This window comes from Callorhinus ursinus, unplaced genomic scaffold, assembly GCF_003265705.2.
Source record: "Callorhinus ursinus isolate GAN/ISIS: 27379988/994484 unplaced genomic scaffold, GSC_fseal_2.0 scaffold34, whole genome shotgun sequence".
Taxonomy (NCBI): domain Eukaryota; kingdom Metazoa; phylum Chordata; class Mammalia; order Carnivora; family Otariidae; genus Callorhinus; species Callorhinus ursinus.
Window position 1 is genome coordinate 11,778,135 of NW_027397096.1, and position 20,087 is coordinate 11,798,221.

At 61.4% G+C, this 20,087-nt stretch overlaps 2 protein-coding genes across 2 annotated transcripts in view; both read left to right on the forward strand.

Annotated features, from left to right (window-relative positions):
- BCAS3 (BCAS3 microtubule associated cell migration factor) overlaps nucleotides 1-2,009 on the forward strand; it is a 574,861-nt gene extending 572,852 nt beyond the window's left edge. The window contains exon 27 of the mRNA XM_073879584.1: nucleotides 1,199-2,009. Coding sequence (XP_073735685.1) covers nucleotides 1,199-1,347 — 149 coding nt within the window. The 3' untranslated portion in view covers nucleotides 1,348-2,009. The remainder of the gene's footprint in view (nucleotides 1-1,198) is intronic.
- Nucleotides 2,010-9,140: 7,131 nt separating this feature from the next.
- Nucleotides 9,141-18,247, forward strand: TBX2 (T-box transcription factor 2). The gene is made up of 7 exons (XM_025851411.2): nucleotides 9,141-9,842; nucleotides 10,978-11,245; nucleotides 12,215-12,361; nucleotides 13,577-13,653; nucleotides 13,754-13,917; nucleotides 14,380-15,017; nucleotides 17,161-18,247. The coding sequence occupies exons 1-7, from the start codon at nucleotides 9,448-9,450 to the stop codon at nucleotides 17,611-17,613; spliced, it is 2,142 nt and encodes a 713-aa protein (XP_025707196.1). The 5' UTR covers nucleotides 9,141-9,447; the 3' UTR covers nucleotides 17,614-18,247.
- The last annotated feature ends 1,840 nt before the right edge of the window (nucleotides 18,248-20,087 follow it).

The window sequence follows — 20,087 nt, forward strand, 5'->3', positions numbered from 1 at the left end:
CAAGTATAACATTCAAGCACACTTTGCTGTTTCAAGTTTGCTTTGAGGTCCTGAGCTCCTGAGGGGGACAGGCAAGACCCTCTCAGTCCCAGGCAAGCGTACCTTGGAGAAGGAGAAATTGCAGATCACCACATCTTGGCTTGGGGTATGCTCCCAGAGTCTTCCCGGGGATGTGTGTGCCCACATCTCAGAGCTCACTCTGAGGGACTGAAAGGGGATAGGAACTAGCCACTTGCAAAAAGCCAAATAGTAATTCCTTCTTCCTTGTATCCAGCATGCAAGGAAGTCTATTCCCAACCCACCTGCCCCAGTACCTATCATAGGTCAAGAGATTGGGGATGGGGGGGCCAGTTAAGGTGCCCACAACTGAATGAGATAGGACCAGTTGCTGTATCCAAGATGGCAGCATGGCTGTGGGAGGGCCAGGGAAGGAGCGGCAGAGGGGATGGGAGCCTCCCCACCTGCTTCCCAGGGCAACTCTGCATTCCGAGGGGCCCCCAGGACACTTGGGGGCTAAGAGAAAAGGGAGAAAGGAGGCACTACAGGCAAGCAGGGACCTTCTTTCCGTTGGAATAGGCCCTTCTCCAACCAGGCATTCCCTCCTGCAGGGAAACAGGATACTTCCCAGGAGGTGCCAGAGATGAGTGGTGGCCTGGCCAGCAGGCAGACTGTATGGGTCAGAATGAGTGAGCAAGTGAGTTGCTAAGCCAGGGTGGAAGCTCCGGGGAGCAGGCAGGGCCAGGGAGGAGAGGCAGGGACAGATCAGGCAGGGAAGCTGCAGTCCTCGCCGTGTTCTGGCTTTTCTCCTGCCTGCCTGACCTGTAGATCCAGGACCAGAGCCACTTCCGGAATCGGGGAGCATGCTGGCTGAGCATGAGAATGTGTGCAGGTGTGGGCACGTGTCCCATGTATGGCAGTGTGGTCCAGACCAATCAGCAGGGCGGCCAGACTTCTGGCCTAAAGGGGTTCCCACAACGAGGGAAAGACTGTGGCCTAAAACTGGACTCTGCCAGCCAAGGGAGCTTCTCCCTCCTTCGGCTGACCTCCCTGTGACCGGAGCTGCTGCCTGGCCCATCTGGGGACCAGGTAGGGATCCCCCCTGTGGAAGGTGCCTCCAGGCAGACAGCCCGGCCCAGGGTGTGCCTCACTCCCCCAGACCCGGCTCTGACCAGACCTGGTCCTGTCCTCTGTCTTACAGAACTACAGCGAGAGGGAAGCATCGAGACACTGAGTAACAGCTCAGGTTCTACCAGCGGCAGCATCCCAAGAAACTTCGATGGCTACCGATCTCCACTGCCCACCAATGAGAGTCAGCCCCTCAGCCTCTTCCCTACCGGCTTCCCGTAGTACCAGCAACCTGCTTCTGACTGGCTGGCCCTCTCACCTGCTGGAGGGCGGGGGAGAAGCCCCCCTCTTGGTCCTACCCTTCAGTCTCTGCTCCTCTTTCACCAACCACCTTCCCCAAGCTTAGTGACAACAGCCACCCACCTTCCCCGAATGGAGAAGAGCCCCTTCTCCCAAGCACCTTGGCGCACTCTGACCTCTGTCCCCCATCAGCGGGGCCGTGGCTGAAGGAGACTGCAGAAGCTCTGTCCCCTCCTCCGTTTGCACATGATGTCCTGCATTGGATCCGCTTTTGTATTTTCTAACCATACCCACGGGGGGCCTGGAAGGGGAGAGAGCGGATGGCCTGGCTGGGCATTTTGACCCTGAGCGGACAGCTCCAGCCCACTCCTGGCTGTGAGATGCACTGCCCAGTTTCCCTTGGCCAACCTCCCTCTGGCATGAGGTAAACTGAGGCCCAGAGTATTAGGGAAGGAAGGAGGAAGGAAGGAGAAGCCCCCCTTCCTCTTTTCTTTCCCCTTTGGCTCATGGGAGGGATTTGTCGTTCTTGTCTGTAAGCCCTTTCACCCTGGTCCTGTACTGTCCAGTGAAGGAAACCGTGGTTATTAAGGCCCTGTCAAAAAGTGCACGTCTTGTCCAATAAATCACGCTATAATTGGTGTCCATCCCTGCATTGCTGGGGTCAGGGTCCTCTCCAAGCCCCGAGCAGAGTCCTGTGGACCCGACCATGTGTCCCCGCTCCCAACACCCCCTGCCTCGACATGAGCAACTGATTGGAGGGTCAGTGAGGGGGTGGGAAGGGGAAAGAGAATGTTTGCTCTGCAATCTGGGTAGGGCCGAATTTAAATTCATTCTCCAAACTTCTTGTGCGTTACCAGAGCCAGTGAGTTCGGGAGGCCCCACACAGGCCAGGAGCCCCCCCCCCCCCGGCTGCAGCAGTCAGGACCAGACCGGTCCTTGACATGTTTTGGGGTGGGGGTGGGGGGTGCTGGGGGACGGAGAGCCTCCTGAGGATGCTAGCCTTATCTTTGGGGCAGGCACCTTGTAATTGCTTCTCTTTTCCAACTCAGAAGGAGGAAGGATGGTCAGGTGTAGGTAGGTCTCATGAATCCTGGCTGGAACCTTAGGTGACAGGTTCCTGATTTTGTTCTCCCACCCCTTCCCAATTCCAGACCTGACGTGAAAGGCAGGAAGGAGATGGGAACAGGAGGAGCAAAAAGGGGTATCGAACAGGAAGGAGATTAATGTGAGCCCCAGTCCCCCCTCTTCCCTGAGAACCCAGAGAGGCCTGGGAGGATTAAAGGAAACCCAATGAGCCAGGTGTGGTTTGGGGTAAAGTTTAATGTAACAGCCTCGGGAAAGTTGAGTTCACAAGCAGGGATTCCCATGCGACCGACCAGCTGGAGCCAAAGTAGCTCCTGGGGTCTGTACCCCCTTCACGTGCACCCCATGACACCTGAGAGGAGATTTCGTCGTCAGTGCCCGCCACCCGGTCAGTTGGGCATATTGGGCAAAGCGGGACCTGAATCACAGTGGGCTCTGCAGGCTGAGTAGATGGCCTTACATAGATAGGGTGGCTGAAGCCAGTCCCTCCTGTCTGGGGCCTGCAATGGTAGTAGGTAAGGAATCACAGGCTGCAGAGAGGCATGCTGGGAACATAAGCAGGTCTGGGCACGGCCCCTGGGGGCTGCCAGACTAGCAGCAGCTTTTCCCCCATTTCGGCGGAATCAGAGACCTTGATGTGCCTGGCACAGCCCCGACCCCCCGCCAGACCAGTGTTTCCGTCCAAAAGAGGTCAGGGAGAGGGGTGCTGCCAGGCTGCCCCGTGGCCTGGCTCCCTGGGGATGGGTCCGGAGCTCTAGGAAAGGTGAGCCCCTCTGCCTCCACGTGGGTTCGTGGTTGGGGAAAAGATGGAGAGCCGGGAGCTCTCTCCAACCATGCAGGGAACTGGCTGGGAGCTTAGAGTCAGGAGTCCTCCCTGGCTCAGCCCTTTCCCTCCAGGGGGTGCAAAACATCTGTGGCCTCCTCCAGTCAGGGAAAGTTGTGGGTGTAGGGCTGGACTTGCCGGCTGAGCTTGCAGGACAATCTGGTTATTCATCTGCTCACAGCCAGGGCAAGTCTTTTGAGTATGTGGGGGATGGGGGAGGATAAGAAAGGCCAGATAAGCTGGCCCCATGGCGGCTGCCACAGGGCTCGGGTTATCAGAGAGGCCTTGGGCCTGGCCCCTGGCTAATTGGGGAGGTTATGGACCCTGCCACAGCCTGTAATCAGCTGGAAGTGAGATCTAGGCCCCTGGGTGGGGGACCTTACTACCCACTGGCCCTGGAGCAGCCAGCCTCCTATCCTCTAGAGATAACACCAAGGGCAATCTCCACCTCACCCCCCCCCCAGCAGCCCAGCCGACCTCCATGATGCCATCACCTAGGAGGCCATCAGAACATGCATCTAATTGTGGCCTGACCGAGTGACCTTGAGGAAGCCATGTGATCTCCCTGATTCTCACAGTGCTACCTGCTCAAAGGGCAAATTACCATGGACTTTCTCTCAATTTGATGGAGGAAAAAATATCTTCATGGTCTGTGAAGAGGCTGATGGGAGCTGGGGTGGCAGCTCAAGGAGGGAGGGCAGTGTCTGGGATTGATCTGAGAGAAGGCCCAGTGGTCCCAAGGCAAATCCAGGCACACAAGCGCTCTGTCCAACAGTAGTATGGGCTCTGGAAGCAAGCAGAGGCCAGGGCAGGCAGCTGCCAGTCTGGGGTTGGAAGTGGTTTCTCAAGGGCTGATTTTTGTGATTTGCACAGACCAGAGAATTTCTAAACTTTCTAGAAAGTACTTAAGAGAGTACTGCTTGGTCCTGATTTTGCAGATGAGAAGCTGGAGCCCCAGAGAAGGCCCGGGCCTTGCCCAAGTTTACAAAGTCCCACAGCTAATCTGACCTCGTTCTGCTTCTTGCTGCCTCGGCCCTGTTCCCTTCGAGGGCGGGATTCTGTGCTGACCTCCCTGTCCTGCGCCCCCACACAATCCAAGACTCTGATTCCACTCATCTCCATCCCCTACCCCTAAGAGCTTCCAGGCCCAGCCCCTGGCTGACGTTTGACGCTGCTCCCTGTCCCTTGGGAAGGCGGCCCCCTCCCGCAGACCTAGAGCCGGAAACTCTAGGGGCAAAGGGAGAGAGCGTCTTGTCTGTCTTGTATTCAAAGCAAGAGCCCAGCCTGACGGTGGGGCCCTGAAGTCTCAGTGTTGCTTTGCTGTGTAAGCCAAGACAGCAGTGACATCGCCAGCTGCTAAGGAGTGGAGACGGCCTTGCTCTCTTTTAAGGCCCCAAGGTCCCATCCTAGCCCTGCCACGGGTAGCTGTGTGGCCTTGGGTAAATTACTGCCCCTCTGGGCTTCAGGGTCCTCATCTGTAAAATAGGGGGAGAGGTGCACGTCCTGCCAAGAAGAGCAACCAGGCTGAAGCCAGCAGAGAGGAAGTTCCCGGTTAAACAGGCAAAAGGTTGGTTGGAGGCCCCGAGGCTGACCAGACAGGCCAGGTAGCTCTACCTCGGGAAAGGGAGGGCGGGTACGACCCAGCTGGAACCCTGATTGTGGGGTGCTGCCCCGGACGACGACGCTGCGCCAGGAAATCCCGGGCCCGCTCCCTGGGAAAGCCTTTGGGAAAGCGAATCCAGATCCTGGCCAGCGCTCGCAGGCCAGCCCCGCCCCGCCCCTCCCTCTCAGGTGGGCTGGTCTTAGGGGTCCTTTAAGAGATTTGTCCCCCCCCAAAAAAGAGATTTGCCCCCCTCTCAAGTCCCGCAGCATCATGGCCTGCTCTCGGCGCCGTGATCCCAAGCACCCACACCCAACCCAACACACACAGCTGTGCACGTCCACACACTCGCAGGTTCACACACGTACACCTCACTTGGGCCGACCGCAGCTCCCAAGCAGACAGCGGCCACCAGCGGACTAAGACCCCAGAGCAGCTAATAGTCTGGAGCTCCCAGGGTTATAGGGTCCCCAAAACTCCGGGGAAGTCGTCCAAAGGCCGGAGGGAACGCACCCTGGGTTGCCGGCCGCCGCACCTCGCCCTCGGGTGTAAAGCGACCCCCCTTCAAAGGCCGGGTACGTCCAGTACCCGAGCGGCCAGGAGGGGCCTCGTCTTTCGCATTAGCTTGGAAGACTGGGGACTGGGCCACACGGGCCGTGTCTGCCCAGGCACTTCCCGGGACCTCACCGGGAAAAGTGTCCCCGCCGCCTTTCCTGGAGCAAGGCCGGGGCCACCACGCGGGCCGTGAAGAGGTCGCGCCTCCCGCTCTCCCCACGCCCCCCATCCCAGCCATTTGGCCCGACCCCGCGCGAGGTAATTGGGTCGGGAGGGAGGCGTCGGGCGGGCGGCGACTCCAGAGAGACTGCGCGCCTGTCAGCCGCAATTTGTCTAAGTGGACGGGACAGGCCGGGCCGCTGCGGGCCGGGGTCATCGAGGCCGCGGCCCCCACCCCAGCCAGAGCCGGGACCGCGGGGGAGCCGGGCCCGGCCGCTAAACGGGGCTGGCTGGCGCCAAGACTCCGGGAGGCGCGGGTCCGGCCGGGAAGCGCGGGGCTGGGAAGCAACTCTGTGTCTTCCCCCAACCCCCCCCACACACACATACACAACGCGCCACGATGGGGACAGGCGCCCAGTGGCACCTCCACTTCTGGTCACACTCATAGGCCACACACGTCACCTGAGCTTAGCCCGGGCACAATCATATCCTTAGTACTCGTCTCACGACAGCGCCCCGTTACCCGACGCACGTCCCCTGTGCCACTGACCATATTATCCCTAAGCCATCCACGCGGGCGCACTCAGATCCACGCCCAGTCACACGGAGCAAAGACACCGGCGAGGCCCAACCCCGGGAAGGTCCCACCAGTGGCCTTGACCCCGCGAAATGTTACGCGGCCAAGGACGGACGGGCGGCCCAGCCAGGCTCGGGACCAAGGCTCCACCTGGCCCAGGCCGCCACCCCCCACCCCCCGCCCGATTTCCTTGTTGCGGGAATCGCCGAGCGTACTGAGGGCGCGCAACCACCCGCGGGAGGCCGGGAGGCCCGCGCCCGCGCGACGCCCGGACCCAGGACTGCCTGGGAGAGGGAGGGGCAGCTGAGCGCGCGTCCCCCGCCTGTCTGCGGGGCCCGGCCGATGCGAAGTGACAGGGGCCGGAGCTTTGTTGTGGAGCCTCGGCCGCCTGGCGCCAGCCGCCCCCGCCCGTACCCTCCCCCCTCCAGCCCCCGGCGGCTTGCGAGGCGCCCCCCCGGGGCCTCTTAAAGAGACACGAACTCTCAGCCCCGGGACCCCCCTAGAGGCGCCTGTTCCCGGGAAGGGGAAGAGGGGTAGACCCAGGTGGGGGAGGGGCCGAGCAGGAGCTTGGGAGCCTCAAGGCGTCGCTCTGAGGCCTCCTGGGCCTGCCCTGCGTGGGTTTTCGAAGAGTCAAGGATATTCCTCGGTAGAGAGTTTGGCTGGGGGGTAGATTCAGAATCTTGAGAGCGCCTGTAGCAAGACCTCGGGTTGGTTGCGGGACGGAAAGGCAGGGCAGACGACAGGGGCCTGGCCGGAAAGAGCCTGTGGCCGCGGGAGGGCAAGTCGGTGACCCAGTGGCTGTGGCCAGGTGGGATCTTGGTCCCCAAATGCAGCCATGCACCGTCGCCGGGGTTTTTCGGCAAACAACCCGGGCCGGCGTGTTTCGAACTCTCCAGGCCTTGGACCCCTGGACCAGCTACGGACCTTTCCCAGGAAAATGTCCAAATTGCACACAGTTAGGTGTACACACATTCTTACGAGCACAAAAGTATGTGTACACGCACGACTTTGCACATGTATTCATGGATTCCCCGAGCCCGTCCCCGAATTCCTGGCTCAGGAACGCTGCCCTATTATCTGGTCACCTCACCGACTGCGCAAACCTGCCCACACACGTCCCTCCCTGAGGGGCCATATGCCGCCTAAATGGAGCCTGCAGGACTTTGTGCAAAGCTGCAACGGATCCTGCCCCTTCTGCGTAGACTGCGCAGCGCGGAGTCGAAGATTCGTTCTGGCCAGAGAGGAGCCACTCAGAGAGGAGCGACCCAGCCACGAGCAGGGTCGTGAAGAGAAACTCTGTGGGGGCGGCGCTCGTTCGCGAGCCGGGTAAGGGAGCTGCGAGGGCTCCGGGACTGGCTTGGAAAAGTAGAAAAAAAAGGTCGCGGAGGTCAAACCGCTCTGGCCGGTCCCTAATCCGCACTGCTCCAAGCCATCAGGCTTTACATGCCAGGTCCAAGTGTGCAGCGACAAGGTGCCCTGTGACTGGGAGTGCGCAATGGATGGGGAGTGTTGCCTGGGTCACTGTTGGGTGTGGGCTGTACATGCCTACCACGCGGGCACAGGGCCCTCGCCTGCCGAACTCGCCCGCACTTACATAGGTTGTGCGGGCAGGAGTGTCACCCATGTGTAGTATGTGGTCCTTCTTGTCCTTTAGAACACGACCACCAGGAATCTGTCTGAGTGTCAGCGCCCGGGCCCGATTCAAGGCAGGTGTGTGGCCTCTTCACTCCCTGAGCGCACTCCTTAAATTGAGGCTCACGCCGTGCACAGTGGGCACCACCGTACTGGGCACCACACACACACACACACACACCATGGGGCGGGAGGAAATAGTGGGTCTTCTGAAGAACGAAGACTGGAGTGGGGGGCGAGTGGATTCAACCACAGGTGCGCGCAGACCCTCCGACCCCCACACTCGTTGCTTCGAACTACTGAACTTGGGAGACCTACGCTTCGGAGAGACGGAAACAGACTCTAAGAACGTGGCGGAAAGCAGAGAGACGATGCCGCTGTTTAGGATGCGGGAGACCTGGGTCTCCGGTACCGGATGCGGCGAAAATTCGTTGGGTCGCGGGTCAAGAATCTGGGAACCGGGATCAGCCCGCGCCGTGCCTCCCTGTGCTCGGCGGATGCGCTCACCTTCCTAGCCCCGAGGACCGGCTCTCCGGGTCGTCGGAGGGCTCAGGACTGGATCCGGGACGCAGACAGATACTGGGCTGAGTTCAGGGCTTGCCGGGAACTCCACGTTCCTCCCGAGTCTTCCTGTGAGGGGGAGGCGCGGGCTAGGGGGTACCCGCGTTTCCCGAGTGCAAGGCCGCGTCCCACTCCCGCCCACGCCGGCCCCACCGGGGTTCTACCACCGCTCCACTCACCGGCTCCCGCCACCTGGGTTCGGCTCCAGAACCTCGGCCGCCCGCGCCTCCCGACTCGCCCGCCCACCGGCCTCTCTTTCCAGCCCCCGCCGGAGTGCAGGGGCCCCGGGCGGCGCCGCAGCGGAGAGCCGGGTCGGAGGCCAAGCTGGGGCGCGGGCCAGAGCGGCCGGGCCGCCGGGCGAGGGAGAAGGAGGGCGCCCCCTCTCCTCTCGGGGCCATGTCAATGCTTTGCACTTGGAGCCGGCGTGCGGCTGGGGGTCCTTCCCCAGGGCCCTGGGACCCGGGCGCCCCCCGCCTCAGGCCCTTTCGGCGGGTCGGGTCGCCCCGCCGCGCTTTCCCGTCCGGGCGCAGGCAGCGGCGGGCGCGGGCTGCGGGGTGGGGGCCGGGGCAGGGGGAGGGGTCTCGGGGCCCGCTGGCCCGTCATTGGTTAATATTTTATTCTGTTGACATGTTTTCTTACTGCTGAGGCTTCCGACACCTTCTCCCCGGGCCCCCCTCCCGGCCGGAGCTTGGCTTGAGCTGTCAAAACCCCGCCCCCGGAGACCCACAATTGGTCCAAAAAGCGTAAAATCAGCAATCAAGGGGGGCCTGGCTCGTTAGCGCAGGGGATCCGAGCAGGGCAGGACATGTGAGATAGTCACAGTTTTCCAGAGATCACGACAAGATCTAACCAGTCGCGCGTGGTCCCCGGCGCCGGAGCGGGCCAGCCCAGCCCAGCCCCGCGCAGAGCCCCCGCCACCCCCGCGCCCAGAGCCCCGCGCCCCTCGCCGTGCGCCGGACGCGGAGCCGGGAGAAGCCGCCGCTGCGCTTGCCACCCGGGTCGCCCTTCCTCCGCGCGCGCCGCCGCCCGGGCCGGGGGTCCGAGCCGCGCGCCCCCGGCCCCGGCCCCTGGGCGCCTGGGCCGGATGTCCCGATGAGAGAGCCGGCGCTGGCGGCCAGCGCCATGGCTTACCACCCGTTCCACGCGCCACGGCCGGCCGACTTCCCCATGTCCGCCTTCCTGGCGGCGGCGCAGCCCTCCTTCTTCCCGGCGCTCGCACTGCCGCCCGGCGCGCTGGCCAAGCCGCTGCCCGACCCGGGCCTGGCGGGGGCGGCGGCCGCGGCGGCCGCGGCGGCCGCGGCGGCCGAGGCGGGGCTGCACGTCTCGGCACTCGGCCCGCACCCACCCGCCGCTCATCTGCGCTCGCTTAAGAGCCTGGAGCCTGAGGACGAGGTGGAGGACGACCCCAAGGTGACGCTGGAGGCCAAGGAGCTGTGGGACCAGTTCCACAAGCTGGGCACCGAGATGGTCATCACCAAGTCTGGGAGGTAGGGCGGCTGGCTGGCCAGCGGGCACGCAGGCGGGCGGGCGGGCTGGGGCACCCGACAGCACCGACCAGCGCCGAGCCCGCCGCTCGCGGCTCGCGGCTCCCGGCTCCGGCCCCGGCCCCGGCCCCGGCGCCACGCTTAGCTCCCACAGACATCCAAGTTGACTTTTCTCATTTGGCACCGAGCGAATTTTTTTAAAACTAAACCATCAAAATCTTCCGAATGAAATAAAACGAAAACACGCTCCTAAAGAATAGTCCCAACCTTTCTGAGTCCCAAAGCCGAGGAGGCCCCGCGGCTCGGCTCGGGCGGGTCTCCGAGATCTCGGCTGCGGCTCCTCAGCCCTGCCGCCTCGCTCTCCTGCCTCCGGGTCTGGCTCTCAGAGCTCCGGGGAGGTGCAGCATCTCCCGAACTGTCCTCTGACCCTGGAGCCCAGAATGAGACTCGCACCACGCTAGGCCCAGGCAGGCCAGCTGATTCCAGCCCGCCATTCCGTTCCGGCAGTAAGCCCCGAGCGGGCCCGGCTGCCGCCTGACCTGGGCTGGGAGCCTTGTCCCGGCCCACGTAGCGAGGAGCTCCCAGCTCACACACGGCTCCAGGCCTTAAAGCCAGAAGGAAATCACAGTCCCCAGCCCTCCACCTTTCGACTCAGCCACCGAGATTCCAGGCCTCAGGTTCACCCTCTTCCCCCAAAACTTAAGGTTCTTGTTCGGCTGTAACCCAGTTCCCCAAGCAAACATCTTCTGGTTTTATTTTTGGGAGTTTCAGTCCCCGTGGGCATATCCCCTGAATGAATTTTGGGGAGATTCAAAAGAAGCAGGTGTATTTCTAGAGGGGGCCTGGATTTCTTTTCTGGACATCGGCTTTCATCTCAGATGAGGGAGAAAGACAGTCACCAGACCTGAGGATAGGGCCGATGGGAAACCCTATAGTAAGAGAGGGTTTGACAAGCGGAAATGGGATCCCCCAGGAATAACAACCACAGGAGGGGTCTCCCAGGCATTGAGATGGGGGCAGAGGACAGCAGGGAAACACAGATGGGGAAGCTCCTGGCAGTGGTGCGTGCCCCGGGGGAGTGGGGTCCTCAGACATAAAACCAGGTTCCATGGAGTCTTCCCCTTCACCTTTCCCGCAGGAGGATGTTTCCCCCCTTCAAGGTGCGAGTCAGCGGCCTGGACAAGAAGGCCAAATACATCCTGCTCATGGACATTGTAGCCGCTGACGATTGCCGGTATAAATTCCATAACTCGCGCTGGATGGTGGCGGGCAAGGCCGACCCTGAGATGCCCAAACGCATGTACATCCACCCGGACAGCCCGGCCACGGGAGAGCAGTGGATGGCCAAGCCTGTGGCTTTCCACAAGCTGAAACTGACCAACAACATCTCCGACAAGCATGGCTTCGTGAGTGCTGGGCGAGCGCAGGGAAGGGGGTCGGAAACTGTGCATCCGGTGCCGCAGGGGGTGGGGGCGGGAGAGCAGGCGGCGGGATTCCCCTCCGGGGAGCGCTGGCCGAACCCTCGGAGTGCCCCTGCTCGGGTCACTGCCCTGTGGCCTGTGCTGGCTGAGCCTGGGCCCACAGGGCTCCGCAGGCCTGGGGAATGAAGGAGTTGTGGGGCGGTAAGCTCCAGGCTGCTCATAATCTCGGCTGGGATCAGGCCTGCCAAAGCTCTTCCTAGAGCCCAGTGGGAGGCAGGTGCGACCGGGACTCATTTGTGCAGCCTCTGGTCTTTAACTGCTGAGCTTGGAAGTCCTGCCCCCGACCTCAGCTTTTCCTCGCCCTTCCCCTTGACCCCTGTCCCCATTTCCCCCCAAACTAGGAGATTCGAAAGTCAAACCAGCCCCCTTCACATCCTAAGACTCCTTTCCCTCCTCCCACAGGCAGATGCCCCACCAGGAGGAGGGAGTTTGGGGGTTCTCTCCGTTTCTGCCTGAGCCAGGCCCCCAGTGAATGGGAGGGGGGAGTTGATGGGGCAAAAGGGACTGCCCATTCAGAGGTAGGGAAGTCGTTGAGCCCCTGGAAGTTCCACATCTTCTCTCCGTGGAGTTACTAGGGGCTTAGCAATGAGCCCAGGAAGAGAGGTTAAGAGTGGAGTTTTATGGGGTTTTTATTTTGTTTTATTTTTCAACTGGCATAATTTTTTTAAGTGGAGAAAGAGAAACTGCGATAAAGAAAACTGAGAAAAAAAATAGAAGAAAAAGAAATATAGGCAAGAAAGGGGGCAAAGAAGACAGGAGAAAATCACAGAGGAGGGGGTGCAGGAGGCAGACGAAGAAGGAGACAGAGACTTGCAAAGAGGTTGGGTCCCCAGGGAGTAGAAGTGCTAGGGCCAAAGGCTGGGGGCTTCCAGCTGACCCGCGCCCTCCCCACAGACGATCCTGAACTCCATGCACAAGTACCAACCGCGCTTCCACATCGTGAGAGCCAACGACATCCTGAAGCTGCCCTACAGCACCTTCCGCACCTACGTGTTCCCGGAGACCGACTTCATTGCGGTCACTGCCTACCAGAACGACAAGGTGCGCTGGGTGGGCAGCGGGCCCAGGCCCTGCCCCGGCGCCCCCTTACACCTGCAGGCTCCAACCCTTCACTCACACCTGCCCCAAGCCCCCAGGACCCACCCTGCACCCTCACAGCTCACTCCCCAGCACCAAGTCTTGCATCGGTAAACGCAGCACCCACCGAAATCCCCCAGGCTCCCTCCCAAGTCGGTGACACGTACACACAGGCTCCCCGGGAGCCCAAACAGCTGGGCGCTCGCTGGGGTGGGGATGTTTACTTAGCAATTAGCAGAGACTCCGGGACCGCACTGACATTTTTACATTTTATTCGTTTATTTCTTGGCTCAGGGATGGGAATTTAAATGAAGAGAGGGAGCCTGAGGCAATCTGCCCTGGTTTCCCGGCCGCTGGGAAACCAGCGATAGGAACCTAGGGCCAAGTTTTCGCTCTCCCAGGGGGTGCCAGAGGGCGGGACAGGTGACACAGCTTCCCAAAGCACCCCCCATCCGTCCAGGCCCCCAACCCCTTGGGAGGTGTTTAGAGACTTTCCCTTTAAGTTAAAGGGCTTTTTCTTCTTGCTGCCTTTCTACACTCTCTCTCTAGAGGGGCAGAGAAGCACTCCCTCTGGGCCTGTGCCCGTGTGTACCCCTCTCCAGAGAGTGTCCAAGGGCCCTACCCGTCATTCTTTTTGTCTTTGTGAAACGATGTGTATGCGGGTATGCGGGCAACCTTTTGGGCGCCTTGGATACGTGTGGAGGTGTGCGGATTCGTTTGGTTCTGTGGGCACTTGTTTGTTTTGCCTGTGTGTGCTTGCGTGTGCGCGGGCCCGTGAGTGTGATCTGTGCCTGTGGTGTGGACTTGCGTGTGCTCTGCTGTCCCTGTGCGCGCCTGCTCGGATGCCCCGTTTGTTTAACTTGAGTGATGAAGTGGCCCTGGGTGCATGCTTGGGCAGATCTCGGCTCTACGCACGGCTTTGGGCTTGGGTGTACAAGATAAGAGAATATGCCTCGAATAATGTTTTTGGAGGAGAGACCACCGTGGCTTCCCGCGAGGCCGGCCGGCCGGCCTCACCTCGTCCTCCGGCTGGGAGCGTCCTATCCTAGGCGGGCGGGTACCAAGCGGACCTTCGCGGGGCTCTCCTCTGGGCCGGCCTCCTCTGACCTCGGGGTGCCCCAGGCCAGGCTGGAGGAGCCGCTTCCTGACCTGTGGCCGCCCCCTCCGTCCCTCCCACAGATCACGCAGCTGAAGATCGACAACAACCCGTTTGCCAAGGGCTTCCGGGACACCGGGAATGGCCGGCGGGAGAAAAGGTGAGGGGTGAGCCATACGGCTTCACGGAGAGTGCCCGAGCGAGCAGGACTCGGGGCTGTGTGCGCGCGCCTCTGACCCGCTCCCTCCGCTCATCCCCAGGAAGCAGCTGACGCTGCCGTCTCTGCGGCTGTACGAGGAACACTGCAAGCCCGAGCGCGACGGCGCGGAGTCGGACGCCTCGTCTTGCGAACCTGCCCCCGCGCGGGAACCGCCACCCTCCCCGGGGTCAGCGCCTAGTCCCCTGCGCCTGCATCGGACCCGAGGTGAGGGTCGGGTGGTCGGACGGGGGTGGAGGTGGGGGGTGTGGAGGGGTGGAGGGGAGGGCCTCCTCAAGGCGCCGGGCTGGCTCTTTTCAGCGTCGGGTAACCGGGTAACCGTCAGCAGTGTGTCTGGCACGGGGCATCCGACCCAGGCCTTCCCTGGTAGGGGCGGTCCCCGGTAGCTAGAAGATCTGGCTGGACTCCGAGCCAGGCCCCGGGCGCTGTGTGACTCTGGCAGTGAGTTTCCTTTACACGGCTCCGTTTCTCCAGCTGTAAATACGGGGCCTGAGATTAGGTGACCTGCAGCTGCCCCCTGCCCGACGAGGATCTAGAAACTCTTCGGACGCGCCTTCCCCGAGAGCGGGCCTTTCCCAGTCTCTCCGACCCGGCCCAGACGCCGGGGGAGGCCTCGCGTCTGTCTCTTCCCGGGCCCCTGTGACCTCGCGCGTCCTCTTCTCCCCGCAGCCGAGGAGAAGTCGTGCGCCGCGGACAGCGACCCAGAGCCGGAGAGGCTGAGCGAGGAGCGCGCGGGGCCGGCGCTAGGCCGCAGCCCGGCTCTGGACAGCGGCAGCCCCCCTCGCTTGACCGACCCTGAGCGCGCCCGGGAGCGGCGCAGCCCGGAGAGGGGCAAGGAGCCGGCCGAGAGCGGCGCGGACGGCCCGTTCGGCCTGCGGAGCCTAGAGAAGGAGCGCGCCGAAGCGAGGCGGAAGGACGACGGGCGCAAGGAGGCGGGCGAGGGCAAGGAGCCCGGCCTGGCGCCGCTGGTGGTGCAGACGGACAGTGCGTCCCCCCTGGGCGCCGGACACCTGCCGGGCCTGGCTTTCTCTGGCCATCTGCACGGGCAGCAGTTCTTCGGGCCGCTGGGGGCCGGCCAGCCGCTCTTCTTGCACCCGGGACAGTTCGCCATGGGCCCCGGAGCCTTCTCCGCCATGGGCATGGGTCACCTGCTGGCCTCGGTGGCGGGCGGCGGCGGCACTGGTGGAGGAGGCGGGCCAGGGGCTGCCACCGGGCTGGACGCAGGCGGGCTGGGTCCCGCGGCCAGCGCCGCAAGCACCGCTGCGCCCTTCCCTTTCCACCTCTCCCAGCATATGCTGGCATCTCAGGTAAGGCCTGTGATCTGGAGGGAGAAAGAGCGAGGGGGGCATAGGGCCCGAGGGTGCCACAGGGGCTCTGAGCTTCCCGCGGGCAATGACTCTGTCCTGGGGAGACGCGATGGACACTCTCCAGGACACCTAGATGCAGCGAGACTAAGACTGTAGGTCTAGGGTCTGGTCAGAGCACTGTTTCTGACTCGTGTGTGACTCTGGACAAGTTCCTGACCCTCTTTGGGGGTCCCTTCCCTATGCCTCCAGCACCCAGTGGCACCCATTAGACTCTTCCTCTGACAGACTGGATCTGCCTCTGGCTTTTGTGAAGTCCACTTTCCTGGCCTCAGGATACTTCTCTTGGAAACAAAAACTCTTGGTTCACTGTCAGTCCCTGAAAGGCTTAGATGCCTGGAAAAAGGGAGTAGGAAAATTTGCAATATTTTCTGGACAATCGACTGCCACAATGACCCACCTCTCAGATACTTCTGGCGCCTTTCAGGCCCTCCAGGAAGTCCTCTGACCTGACAAAGAACAGGACTGTTCCTTCCCCCTGACCTTGGGTCTCCCAACTCCTCCAGCCACACATCTCAGGGAAGAGGGGCTCAGTTCCCCAGGCCCAGGCTTAAATTCTGAGCTCCCAGGGGAGACTTTATGAAACTGGCCAGCAGCAAAATACGGAGATCCAATGGGGAGAGCGGCCTCTTTGGTTGCTTGGGTGGAATATTCCCTGTGGAAAGATTTGGAATCTCTACCTTCACTTTCTTCCCTCTGAGGTTTCTGGCAAATTGAACCCTTGAGATCTTATCTTAAGGGAAGGAAAATAGGAGTTCAGGTCTGGGAAGGCTCCTTTGGTTCAGAAGCAGATACTTTTGAAGTGGGGGAGGGGGTTCTGAAATGGGTTTTTCAGTGTCAGGGATGTGTCGAGTGAGTGAAGCACTCACATCACGTGTATCTGTGGCTCTGAGATGGCAAGGAACCCTCTGGAAAATGGAGCTCAGGGCTGGAGGTTTAGTCTGCATCCTTGATTCTGTGTGTATGCGAATGCCTCCTCCCCAGCATGGGTCATGGGGAAGTCAGGGCTTCTAGATACAGCCTGGGCAACAGGTGCAAGACCAGGTTGAGAGTACCTGGCACTCAGGAGGCATCACTTGGTATCCTGCTAGTGGTCAAGTTCCTGTGCCAGGGTAGCCTGGCCCTGGCCATTCGGTAGAGCCAGCTTTGGGGGGATCTGAAGCCTCCCTCCTTCCTCCCCACCTGAGATGCCAGGACTGAAAGCCCAGTAGGGCTTGACCTTCTCGGGAAGGATATTTTCTCATTCCTGACTAAGCTACTTCTTTCCTTCTCCCTGCCTGAGCCAGGCCTGAGTCTCCCTGGAAGCCCAGCACAGTCAGCTCCCTGCACTCCTCCCCATACCTTCATACTCTGGGGAGTGAGCCATTATCTCAAAGGTCAGATAATCCAAAAGTCGGGCCTCACGGACTCAGACGGTGTTTGTCCAGGGTTTCCTGGCTACTTACTGTGCTCTCCACAGGCAGACTTTGCATTCCTTCCTCAGCTGCCACTGAGGTGCCACCAGGAGTTCTCTGTAGAATATCCAGGCCAGTTTATAAACGGATTGGCATCTATGCCCTTCTCCTGGCCCAGGCAGGAGATCCCTGAGCAGGCAGGCAGGTAAAAGGAGAATTTATAGAGCTCCTCCCCTCCCTTGCCTGCACTTCCTCAGTCCTTTGGGGGGCACCTGCAGAAAGCAGGGCTGGGGAGGACACTGTTCTAAGTGAGCAGAACCTCCCAAGACAGCCAAAGCTGCCTGCTTGCCACCTGGCTCTGTGCCTGCCCAGTTTCTTCGCTCTAGGCCTTTGCCCATGCTAGTTCAGCCACCTGGCATGTCTTTCCCTCACTTGTACTGTAATACCTGGCACAGAGCTTGATGGCGCCAGACCTCTGCCTCATCACCCGAAGTGGGCTCCCTTCTAACGGGGTTTGGCTGCAGCATACTGGCTCATGCCTACCTGTGCTGCTTGGGGTTACAGTTCCGGGAGCTCTGGGCTTATATTCCTAGAACTGTCGGGTGCTGGTAGCGCCACCCCCCAGCCCCCAGCTTCCCCTCAGAACACCTCAGGCAGGATGCCTAACCCTTGTCTTGTTCTGTTTCTTCCAGGGAATCCCAATGCCCACTTTCGGAGGCCTCTTCCCCTACCCCTACACGTACATGGCAGCCGCTGCGGCCGCGGCCTCTGCTCTGCCAGCAACCAGTGCTGCGGCCGCTGCCGCCGCCGCCGCAGGCTCCCTGTCCCGGAGCCACTTTCTGGGCAGTGCCCGGCCCCGCCTGCGTTTCAGCCCCTACCAGATCCCGGTAACGCTCCCGCCCGGCGCGAGCCTCCTCACCACTGGGCTGGCGGCCGAGGGCTCCAAGGCTGCCGGCGGCAACAGCCGGGAGCCCAGCCCGCTGCCGGAGCTGGCTCTCCGCAAGGTTGGGGCCCCTTCCCGGGGTGCCCTGTCACCCAGCGGCTCAGCCAAAGAGGCGGCCAGTGAACTGCAGAGCATCCAGAGACTGGTGAGTGGGCTGGAGAGCCAGCGAGCCCTCTCCCCCGGCAGAGAGTCGCCCAAGTGAGGGGGCTGCCCAGCGGCTCCGCTGCCACGCAGACCTCCTGGGCTGCCTGCCCCTGCTGCTTGGCACGTGTACAGCACAGAATGGGTATTTATTTACATAAAGGAGCAAAAGCGGGCTGCAGCAGCCGGAACAGAGGCCCGCCCGACCAGCCAGCCGGGGCCTGGGACATTTCCCTGGGCCTCACAAGGAACCCGGCTGCCGGGAACGCAGTCGCTTAGGAGCCATCGGTCATGGTCCAGATCTGCTCCAGTGGCAAGGTGGCATTGGCCAGGGGCCCCTCTGGGTCCTCCGGCGCTGTGGGCAGGCCTCATTGCCCCGCCCAGCGGTCTCTTCCAGAGCCAGAAGGTGCAGGAGTCAGGGATGGGAGCCTCGGAGAGAAGCCCAGAGCCCCTAGCCTTGGGCCTGGACCGCTTGAGAATCTGCAGTGAGGGATGCTGGGCTCAGTGAAGACTGAAGTCAGTGTAGACTTGAGCTGGGAGGGACCTGTTCTTTTAGTCCTCCCACTTCTTCCCCCAAAAAGACAGGCTCCCCTCCCACCCCTGGGTCAGCGGAGGGAGTGGCACTTCTGCCTTGAGTCCCCAGGGGAAAAAAAAAAAAAGATATTTATGAAATAAATGGTAATTTGTGTAAATAAGCTTTAAGGTTCCCAGAATATGCAAATTGGTATTAATTTATTCAAAGGTGTACATTGCTGTGTACATAATATCTAGAGATTAATTCATAGCATTTAAAATTTCTTTTCATTTTACATGAGCATCTATATTGTACAGGGCTGAGGGGGGGTCCTTGGCTGCGGGAGAAGCCCCGACCCCCGGAGGAACTCCCACCCCGCCAGCCCCTCTGCCCCTCCGCCCGGGCTTTGCTCGCCCGGCCCGCGGGCTCCACCTCAGGTTTTCACTTTTCGCTACGGAGCGAGACGAAAAGACAAAAACGCGAGAAAACAATAAAACGCTGCAATGCGAAGTGAACGGCGCTGTGCGCTCTGTGGGCCGCGTGGGGCAGGGGCGCAGCAAGCGCGTAAGGAGGGACTGGAGGCGGGAAAAAACGTTGGGCTCCCCCTGCTCGGCGGCAGCTGCACCCCGGGGGCGGCAGCGGGCTGGGGCGGCCGGCGGAGCTGCGAGGCCGGGCGGCGCCGGCGAGGGCCGCGGGCTGGGCGGGGAGGCGCCGAGCCGCTTCGAGCCCCCCTCGCGCTTCCCGCGCCCGCAGCCTCCCAGGCCAGGGGCCGGGCTCCCTCTGCTGGCCACTCGCCTCGGGCCGCCGCCCCAGCCCCTCCGCACCGGGGCTCCTGGCTCCCTCTCTGGGGCTCCAGAGTGGAAACGCATCCCCTTTCAGCGCCTCTGGGTAGGTGGAGCTGCCCTACTCCCTCTCTCCCTTCTGAGGAGCTTGGCCGTGGTGCACCCGATACCGCGGACCCTAGAATCCTTTTCCATCTCTCTGCCTTCCGAACCTCAAAAAGAAACAATTCTCGGGGCACCTGGCTGGCTCAGTCGGTAGAGCATGCGACTCTTGATCAGGAGATCCAGAGTTCGGACCCCAAGGTGGGTGTAGAGATTACTTAGGAAAAAAAAGAAGAAGAAGAATAAGAAAGAAACTTTTCTCCTTGTCAGGGTTGTTGACTGGAGTGGCGGAATCTAACCTGAGAGTTCTCCCGTGTAACTCATCTAGATCTCTCCTGGGGGTTTGGGGAGTGTGAGTCAATAGGCTACTACCTTTCCTGCCTCAGTTTTCCCTGGTATAATAACGGGCTCAGCTGGGGTATCTCTAGGGGTCCCACTGTGTTAGTCTCCATTAGGCACGTTCTTCACCCCCACCCCCACCCCCGGCCTACTTCTGCAAGGACAGCTGCCTCCCATCCTTTGAGCTCATCTCTGCTTCATCCAGCCGACAGGTGTCTCCGTCCCCAAATCCTGGTAGTGGGAAGGGGTGGGAGATGGGCTATCACTCCTTTAACCCACCCTTGGGTCTATATGCGTCACTGAGCCCCTACCTCCTTCCCAGTTCTCTCCTCTTTAAGCCTTGGGAGTCCGTGCAGCCCCGGACTTACACGCTGCCTGCCCACCTAGGGCACTTGGGGGGGGGGGGAGCGGGAAGCACGGGTCCCCAACTCACCAGGAACACCAGGAATGGTGAGATGAAGGAGGGTGAAGGTGGAGTTGGAATTGATAGTATCCAGGCCTCCAAGTGCCCTGGACACCTCCGCGGGCCAACACACTCGCAAGGAAAGAGAACCATGTCCGTCTCTCCCAGGGAGGGAGCTGGACCCAGGCTACGCTGAATTCAGTGAGGGGCTTGGCCAGTGAGAGAGTGAATCGACGCAGAAGTTTGTCCCGGCCCCCAGAGGGGGGGAAGAGGCTGCTTCTTCGCCGCCTCTGACCTTCCGCGGGCAGGACAGAGAAGGGTTAATCCAGGAACGGGGCGGGCCAGAGAGACCACTTTCTCAGCTCAAGTAGAATCCCTCGTGGCAGTGTGCTTAA